The 20,353-nt window shown below is 42.3% G+C and overlaps 1 protein-coding gene across 3 annotated transcripts in view; it reads left to right on the forward strand.

The window, feature by feature from the left end:
• The window catches only part of IL6ST (interleukin 6 signal transducer), a 171,581-nt gene that overhangs the window by 77,106 nt on the left and 74,122 nt on the right, over window positions 1–20,353 (forward strand). For all 3 annotated transcript variants that reach the window (XM_033931128.1, XM_033931119.1, XM_033931109.1), the window contains exons 9-10: window positions 10,354–10,433; window positions 17,829–18,039. In XM_033931128.1, coding sequence (XP_033787019.1) covers window positions 10,354–10,433; window positions 17,829–18,039 — 291 coding nt within the window. The remainder of the gene's footprint in view (window positions 1–10,353; window positions 10,434–17,828; window positions 18,040–20,353) is intronic.

The raw sequence follows: 20,353 nt of genomic DNA on the forward strand, positions 1-20,353 counted from the left end.
AGGAGGTGGTGTTGGTTCCCCAGAGGATAAGGAGACAGCTTGAATATTAAAAGTTACCTGTTCCTCAACAGGAGGCAAGATAGGAACCACAAGATGTCGATCCATCGGGCCTGTTGTTACAGCAGATGGTATTGCTTTAGCTTTCCTCTTACCCATGTTGAAGAGTCGGTAATCCTGCTCCCTGCTCCTCTTAGGCTCCGAAGGGGCTCAAAAGGGGCAGGCCCCTTTAGCCACGCCCCTTCAGCTCGCGACCCGGGGCTCGCAACCGCGGGCCGCGTACCGCGGCTGAACCGCTGTTTGTAGGATTCCGAAGGACCCTCTCAGCTGGAACAAGTCGGGCAGCAGCGGGACTGCCTGTCCCGATGGTAACAGTGCTAAACAGCACTAGCGACAGGCTCCCTCGGCGGCTGGACCGCTGTTTGTAGGATTCCGAAGGACCCTCTCAGCTGGAACAAGTCGGGCAGCAGCGGGACTGCCTGTCCCGATGGTAACAGTGCTAAACAGCACTAGCGACAGGCTCCCTCGGCGGCTGGACCGCTGTTTGTAGGATTCCGAAGGACCCTCTCAGCTGGAACAAGTCGGGCAGCAGCGGGACTGCCTGTCCCGATGGTAACAGTGCTAAACAGCACTAGCGACAGGCTCCCTCGGCGGCTGGACCGCTGTTTGTAGGATTCCGAAGGACCCTCTCAGCTGGAACAAGTCGGGCAGCAGCGGGACTGCCTGTCCCGATGGTAACAGTGCTAAACAGCACTAGCGACAGGCTCCCTCGGCGGCTGGACCGCTGTTTGTAGGATTCCGAAGGACCCTCTCAGCTGGAACAAGTCGGGCAGCAGCGGGACTGCCTGTCCCGATGGTAACAGTGCTAAACAGCACTAGCGACAGGCTCCCTCGGCGGCTGGACCGCTGTTTGTAGGATTCCGAAGGACCCTCTCAGCTGGAACAAGTCGGGCAGCAGCGGGACTGCCTGTCCCGATGGTAACAGTGCTAAACAGCACTAGCGACAGGCTCCCTCGGCGGCTGGACCGCTGTTTGTAGGATTCCGAAGGACCCTCTCAGCTGGAACAAGTCGGGCAGCAGCGGGACTGCCTGTCCCGATGGTAACAGTGCTAAACAGCACTAGCGACAGGCTCCCTCGGCGGCTGGACCGCTGTTTGTAGGATTCCGAAGGACCCTCTCAGCTGGAACAAGTCGGGCAGCAGCGGGACTGCCTGTCCCGATGGTAACAGTGCTAAACAGCACTAGCGACAGGCTCCCTCGGCGGCTGGACCGCTGTTTGTAGGATTCCGAAGGACCCTCTCAGCTGGAACAAGTCGGGCAGCAGCGGGACTGCCTGTCCCGATGGTAACAGTGCTAAACAGCACTAGCGACAGGCTCCCTCGGCGGCTGGACCGCTGTTTGTAGGATTCCGAAGGACCCTCTCAGCTGGAACAAGTCGGGCAGCAGCGGGACTGCCTGTCCCGATGGTAACAGTGCTAAACAGCACTAGCGACAGGCTCCCTCGGCGGCTGGACCGCTGTTTGTAGGATTCCGAAGGACCCTCTCAGCTGGAACAAGTCGGGCAGCAGCGGGACTGCCTGTCCCGATGGTAACAGTGCTAAACAGCACTAGCGACAGGCTCCCTCGGCGGCTGGACCGCTGTTTGTAGGATTCCGAAGGACCCTCTCAGCTGGAACAAGTCGGGCAGCAGCGGGACTGCCTGTCCCGATGGTAACAGTGCTAAACAGCACTAGCGACAGGCTCCCTCGGCGGCTGGACCGCTGTTTGTAGGATTCCGAAGGACCCTCTCAGCTGGAACAAGTCGGGCAGCAGCGGGACTGCCTGTCCCGATGGTAACAGTGCTAAACAGCACTAGCGACAGGCTCCCTCGGCGGCTAGACCGCTGTTTGTAGGATTCCGAAGGACCCTCTCAGCTGGAACAAGTCGGGCAGCAGCGGGACTGCCTGTCCCGATGGTAACAGTGCTAAACAGCACTAGCGACAGGCTCCCTCGGCGGCTGGACCGCTGTTTGTAGGATTCCGAAGGACCCTCTCAGCTGGAACAAGTCGGGCAGCAGCGGGACTGCCTGTCCCGATGGTAACAGTGCTAAACAGCACTAGCGACAGGCTCCCTCGGCGGCTGGACCGCTGTTTGTAGGATTCCGAAGGACCCTCTCAGCTGGAACAAGTCGGGCAGCAGCGGGACTGCCTGTCCCGATGGTAACAGTGCTAAACAGCACTAGCGACCTAGAGCAATTAACTTAAGTTTCTATCTCTCTTTCTTTTAGAAGCTTAGTATCCAGACATGGTCAGGAGAACCAATCTCACTGTGCCATCTTTAAAATACGTCCAGCACTGTGACCTGATAGTGGGAATCCAATGGATACCACATTTGTTTGTGACTCTTTTGATTAATAGTGTGCTTATTTACAGATTAAATTCAACCCTGAATCATTACCGATGGAAGAAAGCATGCCGGAGCTCTGTGTTTGTCTGTTTCTGTTATGTGTTGTCTGTTTTAGCTTATGGGGTACCCCAACATTGCACATTGGCCATTTCCAGAGTTTATTCCACCCCTTCTATTAGTCCAAATGGTACCATATCCCTTTCCAAAAAAGATTCCCCCACATACAAGAAAGTATCTTATGAAAACCATGCTCACAATGATTTTATGCTATGGCTCACAGGTAATCGAGGCCAGCAGCGTGCCAGATTTTAAGAATAAATGGGACGCCCATGTGGGATCCCTACGTGGGTCAGGGCAAAACATTGGCTAATCTTAAGGGGAGGGTCTATAGAGTGGGCAGACTTGATGGGCCTTGGCCCTTTTCTGCCGTCATCTTTCTATGTTTCTATGTTTCTATACAGCCCAATGATAATTTAGTTAGGGGTTATATTATAAAAGGATATCTGAAGAGAAAAAATTAGAAAGCTTTATACCTGGTAAAATGGTGTTCATTGGTATTTGATATTTGCTAAATAAAATAAAAAATGGTCTATCTTTATTTAACTTACCAGGTATAAACAGTGCAGTGCACATCTCTGACATAAGTTATTTTGGTATTACCATCAGTACGTGTTTATGGTCTCTCCTAAATGACATAATAATTATGTCCAGAACATAAAAAGTTGTATTTTCTGAATGTCCTACAGAATACCTTTAAGTGCATTAGTGTTGTTTCTCTTATCTCACACAAATACTACCTTACACACAAGTATTGTGTCACATGTTATCACATTCTGTACATAAAGTGTTTGTTTGTTTTTTTTCGTATACCACTGGGGGTGCTTATTGTAACTAAAGCATTGAAGCTAAACAGTCATGATGAAATATTTTCCTTGGAAAATCACGTACTGGGAAATGTTATTCCATATAGACTTTCATCCTTTTGTGATAAAATTGGTCAGCTCTGCTCTCTCATTCTGATGATTTGGCTAACATGCTGGGTTAAGAGAAAATTTCACCAGATCGAGAAGATGATGACACGCAACCAGACATACAGTGCCGTGCCATGATGCTATTATGTGGCACCAACTTGGGAATAGAAGTGAGCCTATATCCTGCCACTTCACATTAGGGCTGGTCTCTGGGGGTGGTGCACGTGAATCTTACATGAGTGAAGGCATGTGAGTGGCATAGCAAGCCTATTGAAACTGGAGCATAGCCAGACCCTAACCAAAGCTGCTAAGAAAAACAGGATACCAGATAACTGCAGTGATCGATGGTGAATATGAAGCTACCCTAAATGTATGTAAGCCATGAGTAAGAGCACAAATATAATATTAATAAGATTATTAATTTCCATGATTCCCTATACGTGATACTTTCAAGTAAAATGCCTAATTAGCACGAAATATTAGGGAATGCAAGAATACCAGGTTTAGAACATAAGGAAATAATTTATGAAGGGAAAATTAATTTTCACATTTTACCTTTACTTAAATGTAGAATAAATACTATTGTTTCTGAAATACTGGCTAGCAAACAAGCATATTTTGGCTCCAGAGTAGCGGATGTATTTAGATGGGAAGGTGAATGGGTGCCAAATACTGTACATAATTATGAACTAACGCTACGATATGATCAGTTAATGTTACATGTCGTTAATGATATCACAAAGAATTAACTTTATCGCATTGATTTAAAACCACATCACATTCTGTACCCTTAGATAGAAAATGGTGTAAATTTTGAAATGAAACAATGTGTCCTTAGTACTGTTGAACTTGTGATTCCTGCTAGTCAAGCTCCCTTTTCAGTATGTTTACAGAATGTTAGTGTGTTGCAGTGGGCAAATAATGCAACTTATCATTTTTATGATTAATTTTTCTTTTGCTGAGGTACTTACTCCAATTGTTTTATTGCTACCTATAAAGAAAGCCTAGCAATTCTAAATAAAGCAAAACAGCAATGTAACCTTACTTTGCTACGGCATAAAATAGATACTGAATTTTGAAATACTAACTTGCATTCTGTGGCAGATCATATTGAAGCTACCACTGCACTCCATGGGTGGGATGCTATTACTAGAGGCAGTGATATGGCACAAAAGGTGTTTCTTCATTTTGTACTCTATAATTTTGTTTAGCTATCTTTATGTTAACATTTCTTAATTGTGGGTTTACCTCTTGTATATACAAACAGACACTCTCTCCCTTAATTCGGAGGACTTCTTAATTTGGAGGAGCAGACTTGAGTATCCAGGGGTGGAATGTTATACCCAGGGGGTAATCAGCATAATACGTGACATGTCTCCTCAAGTCTGCTTATCTGACCTCCGTGTCATGAGCGTTACCTTGATCTCAAAAGGGCAGTAAAGTTTGCTCATTTGAGAGCTTGACTTCCTTTGCAGGCAAGCTGCTCAAATAACATCAGTAAAGACAGATGGGAAACTACATCAAAAGGAAGGGGACAGTGACAAGTATCTGCTAACTTGACCTTTTTGACCTAGGAGTTGCCCAAACAGCATCAAAGGGACAGTGACAAGTATCTAACATCCTGACCTCCTTGATCTCCAAAGGGACAGTGAAACCAGTCTCATGGGAAAACAATCTCTGCAAACACCTCCACAATAACATCAAAAGGACAATAAAGCCAGATGGTCCGGTCTCTGCCACACCTCCTTGGCCTAGGTGTTGTCAAAACAGAGAACAAAGGAGCAGGACCAGCTGTATTCAGGACCAGCTGTTTATGCTTTTACTATGAACTCCGCAGTTTGCCTCCTATATAAAACCGGGATTCTGATCCTGACAGACAGAATCCATGACGTCTGAAGGGAGAAACCACGATGTCAAAAGGGACAGTCCTTTGGTCCCCCCGCCTATCAATTGCAAGGGTTCCCAATTGTGAAGGTGGTCAGAGTCCAGGTGATGCTATTTTATTCTTATATATATATATATATATGTATAATAAAGGGTTATTGTTTATGCTTTGATATTGTCTGTGTGCTTTTCTGAGTGTCACTGATCATCCCATTGGGCAGAAATAAGTGGCGGAACAAAACGAAAAACAAGAAATAAACAGAAACTAACAGAAAAACGGGTGTTGAGAGACTTCCTGAGCCTTCCAACTGGCTCAGTGTAGTCTCGTCGGGTGGGGGGAGGGGCGGAGTGCGCTCCCACGCCGGCAAGCCTCCCTGCCTGCTCCTGGGTCCAGAGATGTGGCCAAAGTGAGATTCAAACGAAAAACAAGAAATAAACAGAAACTAACAGAAAAACGGGTGCTGAGAGACTTCCGGATAAGAACTTTTAAGAGAGATAAGTACTCTTTCATTGTGATGGACTGTTAGAACTCTTATCTGATTGCTTATTTCAACTTAGAAGCATTGCTGGAGAATCTCAGGCATCCTGTATTTATGAATTTGTATGGTATATTGACTGTAATGTTTTTAATCAATATTTAAATTAAAGCATTGTTTGAAAAATAATAATTCTTTTTTTGTAAAAAGTCATCAGAATTGAAACCATTTCTGGCAAAATTAACTCCCTCACATTTTCCTTGATGAAGACCGAAGCAAAAAATTCATTTAATCTCTCCGCTATTGCCTTGGCTTTCCGAAGCGTCCCTTTTAACCCTTGGTTGTCTAGCGCAGTGTTTTTCAAGGCAGTCCTGGAGTATCCCCTTCCAGTCATGTTTTCAGGATATCCACAGTAAATAGAAATGAGATTGGTTTGCATACATTACCTCCATTGTATGCAAATCTTTTCCATGCATATTCATTGTGGATATCCTGATAACCTGACTGGCAATGGGCTACTCAAGGACTGACTTGAGAAACACTAGTCTAGTGGTCCAACAGATTCTCTTCCTGGCTTCTTGCTTTTAATATACCTAATAAAGTTTTTACTGTGTGTTTTTGTTTCCAATGCAATCTTCTTTTCAAGGTTTCTCTTTGCCTTCCTTATTAGCACTTTGCATTTGACTTGCCATTCCTTGTGCTTTTTACAATTATTTTCAGTTGGATCCTTTCACTTTCTAAAGGATTCTCTTTTAGCCCTAATAGCTTCCTTCACCTTGCTCGTTAACTATGACAGCTGCCATTTGTTTCTCCTTCCTCCTTTTTTAATACATGGAATTTATCTAGTCCAAGCTTCCACGCCTGATGTAAATTTTTGACATTTGCTGCTGCTCTTTACCATTCTCCTCATGTATCATAGTCTCCTTTTTTAAAGTTAAATACTATTGTATTGTATTTCCTTTGTGAATTTATTCCAAGAATTTTATCAGATCTGATCATGTTATGATCATGCTGTCCCAGCACCCTTACCTTCCACATCAGTTCATGCACTGCACTAAGAACTAGTCTAGAATTGCTTTGCCTCTTGTCAGTTCCTGAACTAGATGCTCCATAAAGCAGTCCTTGATTTCATCAAGGAATTTTATCTCCCTAGCATGCCCTGATATTACATCTAACCAGTCAATATCAGGATAGTTGAAATCGCCTATTATTATTGTGTTACCCAGTTCGTTAGCCTCCCTAATTTCTAATAACATTTCAGCATCTTTCTGTTCATCCTGGTCAGGCAGATGGTCGTACACTCAAATCGCTGTCCTTTTCCCCTTTATACATGGAATTTCTACTCATAGGGATTCCAAGGTGTGTTTCAGCTCCTGTAGAATTTTCAGTCCATTTAATTCAAGGCCCTCATTAACATATAATTCTATGCCTCTACCAATTCATTCCACCCTATCACTGCATTATAGTTTGTACCCTGGTATAACAGTGTCCCATTGGTTATCTTTTTCTAGCATGTCTCAGAGATGCCTATTAAATCTATCTTTTCATATAGTGTAATATATTTTAACGCTCCCATCTTGTTTCTTAGGCTTCTAGCATGTTCATACAGATATTTCAAGCAATGTTTGTCATATCTATTTACAATTTGTTCAGCAGTTAGCATGGATAATTTGCAGTTTTTAAAATCAGCATGTTCTGTATTTAGAGAAGCCTGGTCTACTTTTTTTTTTTGTTTCAATTTTCTATACCGTTCTCCCAGGGGAGCTCAGAACGGCTTACATGAATTTGTTCAGGTACCCAAGCATTTTTCCCTGTCTGTCCTGGCAGGCTCACAATCTATCTAATGTACCTGGGGCAATGGGGGGATTAAGTGACTTGCCCAGGGTCACAAGGAGCAGTGTGGGTTTGAGCCCACAACCCCAGGGTGCTGAAGTTGTAGCTTTAACCACTGCACTACACTCTCCCCTTACTGTGACCTGTATTGCAATTGTACTATCGGGATGCTCTGTCTTCCCTTTTATGCTGATATCTTTTAAAAGATACCTTGTTCAAAACCATGTGCTTTTGAGCGACTGTCGGCCTTCCCCCAGTTTCTAGTTTAAAAGCTGCTCTGTTTGCTTTTTAAATGTTGACTCCAGCAGCCTAGTTTCCCCCATCTTTGTGGAATAGGCTTCTCCTTTCCCAGAATGTTGCCCATTTCCTAACAAATCTAAAACCCTCCTGCCTGCACCATTGCCTCATCCAGTTAAAGCTGCTAGAAAGTCAAGGTACTGTAAATCTATTATTTATTTTAGGTAGTTCAGGATTTTTTTTTAAGTAGACTATATATAAATAGTAACTCATACAAAAATTAAATTGAAGCCACTTCTAGGATAGAGAACATAAGAACATAAGAAATGCCTTCACCGGATCAGACCGAGGTCCATCTTGTCCGGCGATCCGCACACGCGGTGGCCCATTTAAGTACACCTTTTGGGAGACCCGGATTTCCTGTATCCCTCAAAATGGTTTTCAAGAAGATGTGCATCCAACTTGCGCTTGAAACCCAGAACAGTAGTCTCTGCCACAACCTCCTCCGGGAGAGCATTCCAAGCACCAACCACTCGCTGTGAGAAACAGAACTTCCTGACGTTTGTCCTGAACCTGCTGCCACTCAGTTTCAGGCTGTGACCCCGTGTCCGTGTGACTTCCGAAAATGTTAACAATGCTGTTTCCTGGTCTATTTTATCAAATCCTTTTAATATTTTAAAAGTCTCTATCAAATCCCCTCGCATGCTTCTCTTCTCTAGGGCGAACGGTCCCAGTTTTCTAAGACGTTCCTCGTAGCTCAAATTCTCCATACCTTTGACTAGTTTCGTGGCTCGTCTCTGCACCATCTCCAGCAGAGTTATATCCTTCTTAAGGTATGGAGACCAGTGTTGGACACAGTATTCCAAGTGAGGTCTGACTATTGCTCTGTAAAGTGGCATTATGACCTCTTCCGATCTACTCGTGATCCCCTTCTTAATCATGCCCAACATCCTGTAGTGGCCCGCTTCCTGTTACTCGACATCCCCTCCCCCGTCCCTGTATACCTCTTACCTATCCCAAGAAGACAAACACACCTTGGTTGGTAAACGCCTGGCCGCAGCCCTGTTTATTGAATAATAACATATTCAAGAAATGCAACACAATTAAATATACATAAGTTAACAGCAAAACCAAAACATTAACAAAACCCCCCTAACAATGGTATCACCATTGTTACCTGATCCCGAGCTACCCTCCGAAGTAATTGGCCCCCGACCCCGCCATCCAAGCTAGGGTCTGAGGGGTGGCATGTCCCACACATGCCCCATTATCCAGGGTCAACCGACCCACCAGGCACGGCTCCCAGCCGGCCCACCGCTCATCCCTTGATGAGCCCCAGTAGCTCGGGATACCGCAACCCCATCCAATCCCAGGCACCCCAAAGACTAAAGGGCGGGTGGGTGGGAACGCTGTCTCGGAGGACCAAACCGTTTAAGTCCTCCGAGCGTGCTCCCCTTATAACCCCTCCCACCCACAATCCCCTTCGGCTGCGACGCCCGAGGAGAGGAAGGGAAGAGATCGCGCGACCACGGACCGCCCCCCCCCCGCTCTCTCATTCTCTGCCTATCCCGACTACCTCACAACTAACTAACCCGACGAGCGACTCAGCGGGCCACCCAGCCCCGCGTTAGGGTCGCCCGTCGAGACTAGCTCTCGGGCTTGCTTATTCCGATCTACTCGTGATCCCCTTCTTAATCATGCCCAACATCCTGTTTGCTTTCTTTGCCGCCGCCGCACATTGAGCTGAAGACTTTAGGGTTCTGTCTATCAGTACCCCCAAATCCCTTTCTTGTTCGCATTTGGCTAATGTCACCCCCAACATCTTATACTCATGTTCTTTGTTTTTCTTTCCTAGATGCATCACCTTGCATTTGTCTATGTTAAAATTCATCTGCCACTTTTTCGCCCAAGTTTCCAGCTGGTTTAGATCCTTCTGGAGATCCTCGCAGTCCCCTAGAGAGCCAACCACCCGACATAGTTTTGTATCATCTGCAAACTTCGTTATATTGCATGTTGTTTCCTCTTCAAGGTCATTTATAAAAATATTAAACAAAATAGGCCCAAGAACCGAACCCTGGGGCACGCCGCTAGTCACTCTCTCCCAGTCCGAGAATTGCCCATTTATGCTCACCCTTTGCCTTCTGTTCTCTAGAGAATCTAATCCAATCTAATGCTTAGTTTTGTGTACCGGGTCCTCAATCTGGGAAAACTCAACTTGGTTTACAGTGGTTAGATAAGATAATAAAAATATAAAACAGTGATTAAATTATACAAATAAACAGTATAGCAGAAATAGAAAAGAAATTAATTACCAAAGTGTTTGGTAAACAGAATGGTTTTCAAAGACTTATGAAAGGATGAAAGAGAACTAAAACTATAGCTGTGTTGTCAGAATGGATTTTGGATTTTTGTATATACTAAATAGGAGTAGCTAACAGGGTTTTGTTTTGGTTTGGTTTTTAGTGCATATAAACAGTAGTTAGACTTCCAGAAATGCTAAACATGCACTGTTGTGCTAGAATAAAAGAAATGAAAATGTGATTCCTCCATACATTTATTTTTACCTATAGAGCCAATAAAGGGACCTGATTTATGGAGGAAGATTGATGATTTTTCACAGAGAGATAGGCAAGTGCTACTGAAGTGGAAGGTAAGGCATAAATGTTTTCTGACCCATTTGAATAATGTTGAAAAAAAGTGTTTGTTTTGAAACCAATGTAGAAGATAAACTGTTCTTTTATAGTAACGTCAAAGAAAAATGATGCAGTGTTCATATCAATCCACTAAGGGCTCTTTTTACAAAGGTGCACTAGTGTTTTTAACGCATGCACCGGATTAGCACGTGCTAGCTGAAAATCTACCACCTGCTCAAAAGGAGGCAGTAGCGGCTAGCGCGCAGGGCAATTTTAGCGCGCACTATTCTGTGCGGTAAGACCCTAGCACAGCTTTGTAAAAGGAGCCCTAAGTGTTGGTTCTTCGACAGGAGAAACAGAAATTAAGATTGCAGACTTATAAGTATTTTTTCTAGTATAGTCGATCTAGGTTATAGGTGGAATATAATTTTTTTTTATAAATTTAAATAAATAAATAAGATGTGTGCAAAAATACTTGGAATTCCAGAATGATTCTCTGGGGACCATAAAGACAGTTAATAAATCACCACATAAGCGGATACCTAGTAAAATGTATTTCAAGCATTAATGGTAAATACTTGAAGCCTTATTGAATGTATATAGAACTTCTGCACTATTGCAGTATGGGCTTTTCCCACCTCCAAACCAGAAATTTTCTCTCTAGCTCTGCAACTTTTTAGTGTTTGCTAATTTTTATGCAGCCGTTCTGCTTCACATCTTCCTTATTTTCCTAATTTTAGTTCCCACTCAAGTTTGTGGCATTTTTTAAGTTTTCTTGAATTTTGCAACTGATTATACTGCTCAATCTTTCTTTATCTTGGTCTCCTCCCAGTTTTTTATAGCAAAATAAGGACACTGAACGGACCTTCAGAGAAAAGATATCTATAAGAGATAGCATCTGAAGACATATCTTTCATCATTTGACTTTGCAATATCAATTTTTCTCATCAGAACAGAGATTCAAGCTCACAGTACATTTGATTGAAAAGAAAAGAGCTAGAAGATACTGTTTAGAGATACTTTTTATTGTGTATGACCAACCACTACACTATCCTATGTCAATACAAATACTACTAACTCTGCTCTCCTACCTCTCTTCAACGCTCCTCTCAGATAGCATGTCTTCCCCCATGCCAATCATTACAGGCCAGGGCAGATGTGGTGACCTGAGTCATCTCCCCGAAACAAGATCCTAGAGCAGGGATGCCCAACTTCGGCCCTCGCCAGGCCAGGTTTTCAGGATTTCCCAAATGAATATGCATGAGATTAATATGCATACAAAGGAAGCAATGGAGGCAAATAGATCTCATGTAAATTCACTGAAGAAATCCTGAAAACCCAACTGGATTCAGCCCTCGAGGGCTGGAGTGGTGCACCTCTGCCCTAGAACATAGACCCCACTGTCTTAGGCACATCCCCTCATCTCCCCCTCATTGATGCCCAAAAGCTTCAAGATTGCCCTTGCAAACGTGAGATCCGTAAACAATAAAGACATCATCCTAAGAGATCTCCTTGTGGACAATAATTGGGACATTCTCCTAATCACCTGGCTCAAAGACAATGATGGAACTACCCTGGGTCTGCTCTGCCCCCCTGGCTATCAGGATGTAACTTGCTCAAGCACCGACACCAGAGGAGGAGAAGTAGCCACTGTTGTTAAATCTGACCGCTACCTGAGACTGATAGACAGTATCATGCTATACACACTGGAATGTCTCATCTTCTCAATGGGTCACAACAGAGATCTCATCTTTGTGTTGATTTACAGAGCCCCCTCCCCCCCCCACACTCCCCAATGAATACCCTAGATGACCTACTACCATCCTTGGCAAAGTGGTAATCACTTACAACCAGATTGTTATGCTGGGAGACTTTAACTTTACAGACTACCTGAATGTGACTGAAACGCCAGCAGATTTCATCCTATCACTAACAGACCTGGGCTTCCACCAAAAAGTCCCCTCACCAATTCACTCAGTGGGCCACATCCTAGACCTAATCTTTGTCAGCATAGCTATGGCTAGCAATAAGCATGTTCAGTTGGCATAACTAATGTCAGCAAAGGCCTATGGGAAATTATATCAATCTGACTTTGGCATGTGAATGTAGATAGACCTTGAGTGTAGGCAGACTGTTTCATATGGCCCGAAAAGACGGTGTTAAATAGCCCTGATTGAATCATGATTAGCTAAAAGGTGTTAATGTGTTAATATCTGATTAAGATGGTGCTTAGGACAATGGATCCAGGTGCACAGATAACTAAAGTTAATCAGAAACTATTGTCAGAGGCATACTGGAAATTACATTTGACCATAGCCTATCAAGCACAAGTTTACTAAGGAGGGGGAGATTTAACTTCTATTGAAGCTCAATAGTTTCTATATTCAGAGTAAGATTCCAAGCTATAAAAGCCTCCTCTCTGCAACACACATAGAGCTCTCTCTTTCTCTGTCTATCCTTCTCTCTATCTATGGAACACGAAGCTTGGACCATCACCCCATCCCCCTTTTCTCTCTCTCTCTGCCTTTCCCTGGAACTTCAAGCAACACACATAGAGCTCTCTCTTTCTCTATCTCTCTGTCTATCCTTCTCTTTATCTATGGAACACGAAGCATCACCCCATCCCCCTTTTCTCTCTCTCTGCCTTTCCCTGGAACTTCACGCTTCCTTTTGGACTCTGTAAGGCAGGGAAACTGCTTTGCTCTCTCATTAATTGTAATGCTTATAAATATTGCTTTTCTGTAAGACTATTTCTATAATATATTCTTTATGCAATCACCTTTGGCTGTGTTTCTTATTTGATTCTACTCCTGGTGAATCTTCAGTGAGGGAACTGAACCTGGGACCTGGCGTGTGTAAGGGCGCCTCTCAAGTGACCCCACCAACCATATATTGTGGGGGCCACTAACAAACCTTACATTTTTCACTCAAAAAGATGCATCTACTGACATACTCTAAGCTGTTGTATCAAACCAGTACCCTGGTTCGATCACCATCTGATCACTTTTAACCACATCTACACAGCGAAACGGTCATCACCCATGAAACAACTCCAACCCACAAAAATCTTCAGTAACAACTCAACATAAGAGATCTCTCTGTTGACATGACCGCCATAACCTGCCACAGCGAAGTTAAAGCTCTTTATGAAGACTTAGCCTCAGTCAAAGAAGTCAAACGCTATCCTCATAAACACTCCTCCCCCTGGTTTACTGAAACCCTAAGAGCCAAAAAGAAAGAACCAAGAAAAGCAGAAGGGAAATGGTAAAAATCCAGACAGAGCGCAGCCAAATCCAGCTGGAGGAATCTGCATCAAGAATACAAACAAACCACACTTGATGCCAAAAAGGCCTATTGCTCCCAACAATTACTAAATACCACCAAAAGATCAAAACACCTGTTCTCACTCACAAAAAAGTTATTCACAGCATCACAAGGAGATGTCTAAACTCTAAACTCAGACCTTGACAGTGAAACACTCTCGAATTTCTTTGCTGACAAAATAAACAAAATACTTTCCCACCTGGATGCTACCACACAACAACACCAATTCCCACAACCCAATCAGAATGCCCAAATCTTCATCTGAAACCCTAAATCATTTTGAAACTGTCTTATATGAAGATCTAACCAAGATACTAAACTCCATTAACCCTTCCAATTCCAACCTGGATACCTGTCCGTCACACCTCCTAGTTGCCTTTGTAAGTTCAATCCTTCCTTTTATCAACTCCTCCTTACTGTCGGGTTCAATTCCTTTAAACTGGAAATCAGCCATCATCAAACTACTTTTTTTAAAAACGCACACTCAACCCTGGTGTCCCCAGCAACTTTAGGCCTGTCTCCAATCCACCCTTTATATCCAAGATCCTGGAAAGAACTGTACTTAACCAACTCCTCTCCTACATCAACAAACAGGAAGCCTTATCCACCTACCAGTCGGGATTCAGGAAATTTCACAGCATGGAAACATTCCTACTTGACATTATCGACGACTGCTGGAAATTCATGGACAAGGGAAATAATGTCCTTCTGGTGCTACTTGATCTCAGCGTAGCCTTCAACACTATTGACCATCACCTCCTCGTTATGCGACTCATTGGCATCCAAGACGTTGCATTGTTCTGGTTCATTTCCTTCTTAAGTAACAGAACCCAAAGTGTAATAATGAGCTCAACCCTATCAAAACCAATCAAATACAGGGAGCCTTACTATCCCCTCTTTTATTCAACCTCTACCTTAAAACCATACTAGATAAAGTGCACAAACACCAAATTCGGATCTACTGTAGCAAGATTTATGGTATACTAATCAGTTACATAAACAAGTTACGAGTCTGTTAGTTTTGTCTAGGGAAAACCATAAACGCTGCCAGGTCAAAATTTCTTGGTCTATTTATACGACACAAGACCCAGGCTAATGAGAAATATTTTTATTATGAAAATAGAAAAATATAATTCACAAGCCAGCTGCAATATCTAAATATTGTTCACAAAATATCTGATTACATACATGAAACTCAGTATATAATTATCACAATACTTGTTAGATAACTAAGTAAAACTAATTGTTATACACACTAAACAATTCCTTATAATAATAATAATCCCTGATTAGCAGCAAATGATTACTGTTATCACCAAGGTAGCTTTACAAACCTTGTCCTATATCACAATCGGATGCACTTATCTAACCCCAGCTGATAAGATAATAAATTCCTTATTCTCACCATTCAGTAAGGCCTCCGCCGAAACTTAGGTGAAATGGAAATCGTTTCTTTTTAGCTTAGTAGACGTAAATCCTTTGGTTATAGGAACGAGTGTTCGTCAGCCACTGGTACAGCTATAATTTATTGGCAGCCAAGTTTCCTTGAAGTGATGGAATTCAGAACTGTTTACGGTCCGATTCACTCTCTCTCAGGCAGAGAGTCACACGAGGTAATTGTTCAGGTCTTAATTATTAAGAAATAGATGCGTTCAGGACACCTGTGGTAAGATGTGAGCTTCCTCGCATCCCGACACAGACTAATTATATTTAGCACCTTTTCACTTGGATCTCGTCAGATGACTTCCTCGGACCAATCCAGAAACAGATCTTAGATGAATAGCCTTTCTGTGTAAGGTCTCATACAGGCTGGGAGACACAGGCACCGTTAGACAGATAAGAACAGGATAGGAGTATACCTCCCACAAGAATCACACAGTCTAATTGTGAAGACATAAATGAATGTCCTTGACTAGAATACCATTCTGGTACATACCCAGAATGCATCAGGCAGAAACAGCAGAGATGTGTTCTTCTTTCTCTATTCTTGCAAAGTTCATGCTGGAAAGATTTCTTGCAGACAATGGTTCGGGCTTGATGATGTCAGAGAGACCTAACCTTCAGGTGACAATAAGGAAACACCCCTACAGTCTCCCCCTTGAAGGAGAAATAACTTCAATGGAGTCTATTTCACCTTCAACCTAACTAATAGGAAAGGATCATCAAGACCCAAGGTGATACAAAAATGCATAAACATAAGCAATACCATATAAATCAGCAATAAATCAAAGATATCAATAATCAATGTATAATAATCATAAAGGCTAGGGCTAAAGTATAAGAAACCCAAGCCGAATAAATGATAACAAAATCACTGATAAATGGCAAGATAATAAAATCAAAAGCATAACTACATAGCAAGGCACAAAAGGTATGCCAAAGCAAAAGTTAAAATGAATTTACTAAAGTGCATTCAGGGATATAAGGTTTATAGACACAAAGCCAGAAAAGCTATGATGAACATCAAAAAGGAACTGGCCTGTATAAATGGCTAACCTATGAAGGGTGATCAAACAAGTTTATAAAAAAGCTCAGAGATTCGAAACTCTGAAGGGAAGGTTGTGAGACCTCCCTTGGAGAGAGAGTTTACCTTCCAGTCATTGTCCTTTTATAAAAAATCTTTGATCACTTCCCTCAAAGGTATATACGAAAAACCATTACTAAAAGCTTCAAAAAATTGTCCAAATAAGGTACTGCCTTTAAAATTGCAAATGTCACTGCACCTGTGGCAGATTCTAAAAGGTTTACTTAGCTTATAAGCAGGATTGAGGGGGTCCCTTAGCTTATAAGCTAAGTAAACCTTTTAGAATCTGCCACAGGTGCAGTGACATTTGCAATTTTAAAGGCAGTACCTTGTTTATTATTTTTTTCATTTCTGCTGTTTTTATGATTGGAAACATTTCCAAATAAGCCAGATGGAGTATCATTCACTTGTTTTTCAGTCTCGACCCTTAAGTATAAGGAGTCATCTCAGGTTATCTCAGTTGTTACTGTGGATTGCAGCTTACTTAGGCAGTTCATTGCCATTCTGTGCTGTTCAGAATGGTTCAGATGTTTTGCTTGCCTAAAAAAAGATAGATAGATATATATATATATATATATATATATATTTTTTTTTTTTTCCTAGCAGATTTCAATTCTGGAATCCCGTGACTCTGAACATAAGAATTGCCATACTGTGACAGACCGAAAGTCCATCAAGCCCAGTATCCTATTTTCAACAGTGGCCAACCCAGGTCCCAAGTACCTAGCTAGATCCCAAGTAATAAAACATAATTTATGCTGCTTATCCTAAGAATAAGCAGTGAATTTCCCCAAACCATCTCAATAATGGCCTATGGACTTCCCTTTTAGTAATTTATCCAAACCTTTTTTAAACCCCAGTAAGCTAACTGATTTCACCACATACTCTGGATTTGAATTCCAGAGTTTAATGTGAAGAAATATTTTCTCTAGTTTGTTTTAAATCTACTACTTAGTATCTTCATTGCATGCTCCGTAGTCCTAGTATTTTTGGAAAGAGTAAACAAACGATTCACTTCTACCCTTTCCATTCCACTTGGTATTTTATAGATCTCTGTCATATCACTCCTGAGCTGTGTCTTCTTTGTGTTGCTCTGGCGCTTTTCTTTTCAAACGTCTCAATTGAGTTAAGAGATTCTCAACATCCTCCTGGATTAGAAACCTACCCATATTCCATAACCTTTAGACCTACTGTGTAAGGTATATGTCTCTACTATGTCTTGTCTTACTCATTTCCAGCTTCTAAGCTATCACACCTTCAGTGATTGCATAGAATTTCCTACTGCTCCAATAGCAAGTACAAGATGGGCCTTCTCTCTGGCTACATCCTACTTATAATTTTGAGCTTTTAAGCTTTTCAGCTTACTCTTATTCACATGTTATGGAAGATTTCCATGTGTAGCAGGACTCAAGGAAAGGAAATTAAAAGGTAAGTCCAAATTTCACTGTTCATTGCTACATAACTTATTTTCTTTTAGATTAATTGGTAACCATGTTTTTGAAGAAAACAAATGTGTAAGATGTATTGACTTACAATAAATGGAGGAAAATTTACTCTGTTGCAGAAGCTGGAACATTGGAATGCCAATGGTCTTATAAAAGGATATACAGTAACAATTAAAAAAAAAAGACAACCATTTTTGATGATTAACACTACTGAGACAAGCTATACTGTGAATTTGACAAAAGATGCATACATGGTAACAGTGAAAGCTTACAACAAAGCTGGAGTATCTCCTGAATCAATGTTAACTATTCCTGCAAAAGACTTCAAAGGTAAGTATTCTGAAAAGTCTCTTCATGCATATTCATTATAAATATGTCCCCCATTGCCCTAGATATATTAGATAGATTTTGAGCCTTCCAGGACAGATAGGGAAAAAATGCTTGAGTACCTGAATAAATTCTTGTAAACCGTTCTGAGCTCCCCTGAGAGAACATTATAGAAAATTGACTGAATGAATAAATAAATAAATAGTCTATAGAGTCATCAAGTAGGTTTGTGAAACTCAGTTCTAGACCAACCTTACTGACTTTTCTGATTCTTTTTCAACAGTTTTAAAATATGTGATGACCACACTAAATTATGGCAGATAAAGATCCGCATAGTCTATCCAGTTTGCCCAACAAGGTAGCCAGAGCCATGCCTGCCACTTTTTTCAGGTCTAAGTTACCCATGCTTGTTGTCAAGTCTCTACCATGCCAAACATATAGACAGCCAAACATGATAGAGGTTGATAATGTAGCTATAACCAAGACTCCAAGTATTGCTGACCGTATTCAGCTTACCAGTCAAGATGTCTTTCCTTACCCTCTGTGCTACACAGCATCCTCATTTACAGCATGTGACAATAAAAGTGATCTACAATGCTGGAGTTTCCAAAGCTTCACTTGTCTTTTGCCTTTTGTGGGACACAAACTGTAACAGTCTGTCTGGCAAATAGCCTTGGTTTCCCCCAATGCTACAGAATTCTTCATTTAGTCTTTTTCCGTTTGTGGAACACAAACCATAGAAGTCTGTCCAGCATCAGCTTCAGTTTATCATTGGGGGTGCAAACAGAGCAATGTCCCTGTGAGGTCCCCCATGGATCGGCATGACTTCCCCCTTCTAATTACACCAGTCCGATATATAATCTTCACCTTTGTTCTTGTTCACAAATCCACTTCTGAAGCAGTCCACCCATGTGGAAACAGGAAGTTGTGTTATTGGGGACAGACAATGGCAGGAAAAAAGCATGAAGAGGGGCCACAAGCAGCACTTCAGAATCACTTCCATGACCTGCAGACCCCTGCAACAAAAGTGGATTTTTTTTTAGCAAGAACGAGGGTGAAAGTTTATAAAAAAGCTTTGAGATTCGAAACTCTGAAGGGAAGGTTGTGAGACCTCCCTTGGAGAGAGAGTTTACCTTCCAGTCATTGTCCTTTTATAAAAAAATCTTTGATCACTTCCCTCAAAGGTATATACGAAAAACCATTACTAAAAGCTTCAAAAAATTGTCCAAATAAGGTACTGCCTTTAAAATTGCAAATGTCACTGCACCTGTGGCAGATTCTAAAAGGTTTACTTAGCTTATAAGCAGGATTGGTGGTGAGGCCCCACCTGGAATACTGTGTGCAATTCTGGAGGCCGCATTATCGCAAGGATGTGCTGAGACTGGAGTCGGTGCAAAGAATGGCCACCCGGATGGTTTCGGGACTCAAGGATCTACCATACGAAAAACGGCTTGACAAATTACAGCTATACTCGCTCGAGGAGCGCAGAGAGAGGGGGGACATGATCGAGACGTTCAAGTATCTTACGGGCCGCATCGAGGCGGAGGAAGATATCTTCTTTTTCAAGGGTCCCACGACAACAAGAGGGCATCCGTTGAAAATCAGGGGCGGGAAACTACGAGGTGACACCAGGAAATTCTTTTTCACTGAAAGAGTGGTTGATCGCTGGAATAGTCTTCCACTACAGGTGATTGAGGCCAGCAGCGTGCCTGATTTTAAAGCCAAATGGGATCGGCACATGGGATCTATTCACAGGGCAAAGGTAGGGGAGGGACATTAAGGTGGGCAGACTAGATGGGCCGTGGGCCCTTATCTGCCGTCTATTTCTATGTTTCTATGTTTCTATGATTGAGGGGGTCCCTTAGCTTATAAGCTAAGTCAACCTTTTAGAATCTGCCACAGGTGCAATGACATTTGCAATTTTAAAGGCAGTACCTTGTTTGGATAATTTTTTGAAGCACCACATAAACAGGCACATCAAAACAGATATATTGCACACAAAACCTTCTATTTTTGTGAACAAACGGTCATGCTGTTTGCCAATTAGAGGAAAAGATCCATTAACTGAAGCACAGCACATGAAAAACACCGCTTTGTTTCTTGCTAAAAAGCTACCCTTTTTTCTGACTAAACAGTGCTCCAATCAGCTCATTACTGAAAGCAAGGAAAGAATATGAAAAAAATATATAGATTACATATATAACTTCATTTGCAAAAGCTTAAAAACTGAAAAAAACCCAGATACAGACCTTAGCATGGCTTCTACTTCATTGCAAATGGAGGTGTGCAGCTGCACAATGCTAACCTCATTGTGAGA

This window comes from Geotrypetes seraphini, chromosome 1 (genome assembly GCF_902459505.1).
Source record: "Geotrypetes seraphini chromosome 1, aGeoSer1.1, whole genome shotgun sequence".
In the NCBI taxonomy this organism is placed as follows: domain Eukaryota; kingdom Metazoa; phylum Chordata; class Amphibia; order Gymnophiona; family Dermophiidae; genus Geotrypetes; species Geotrypetes seraphini.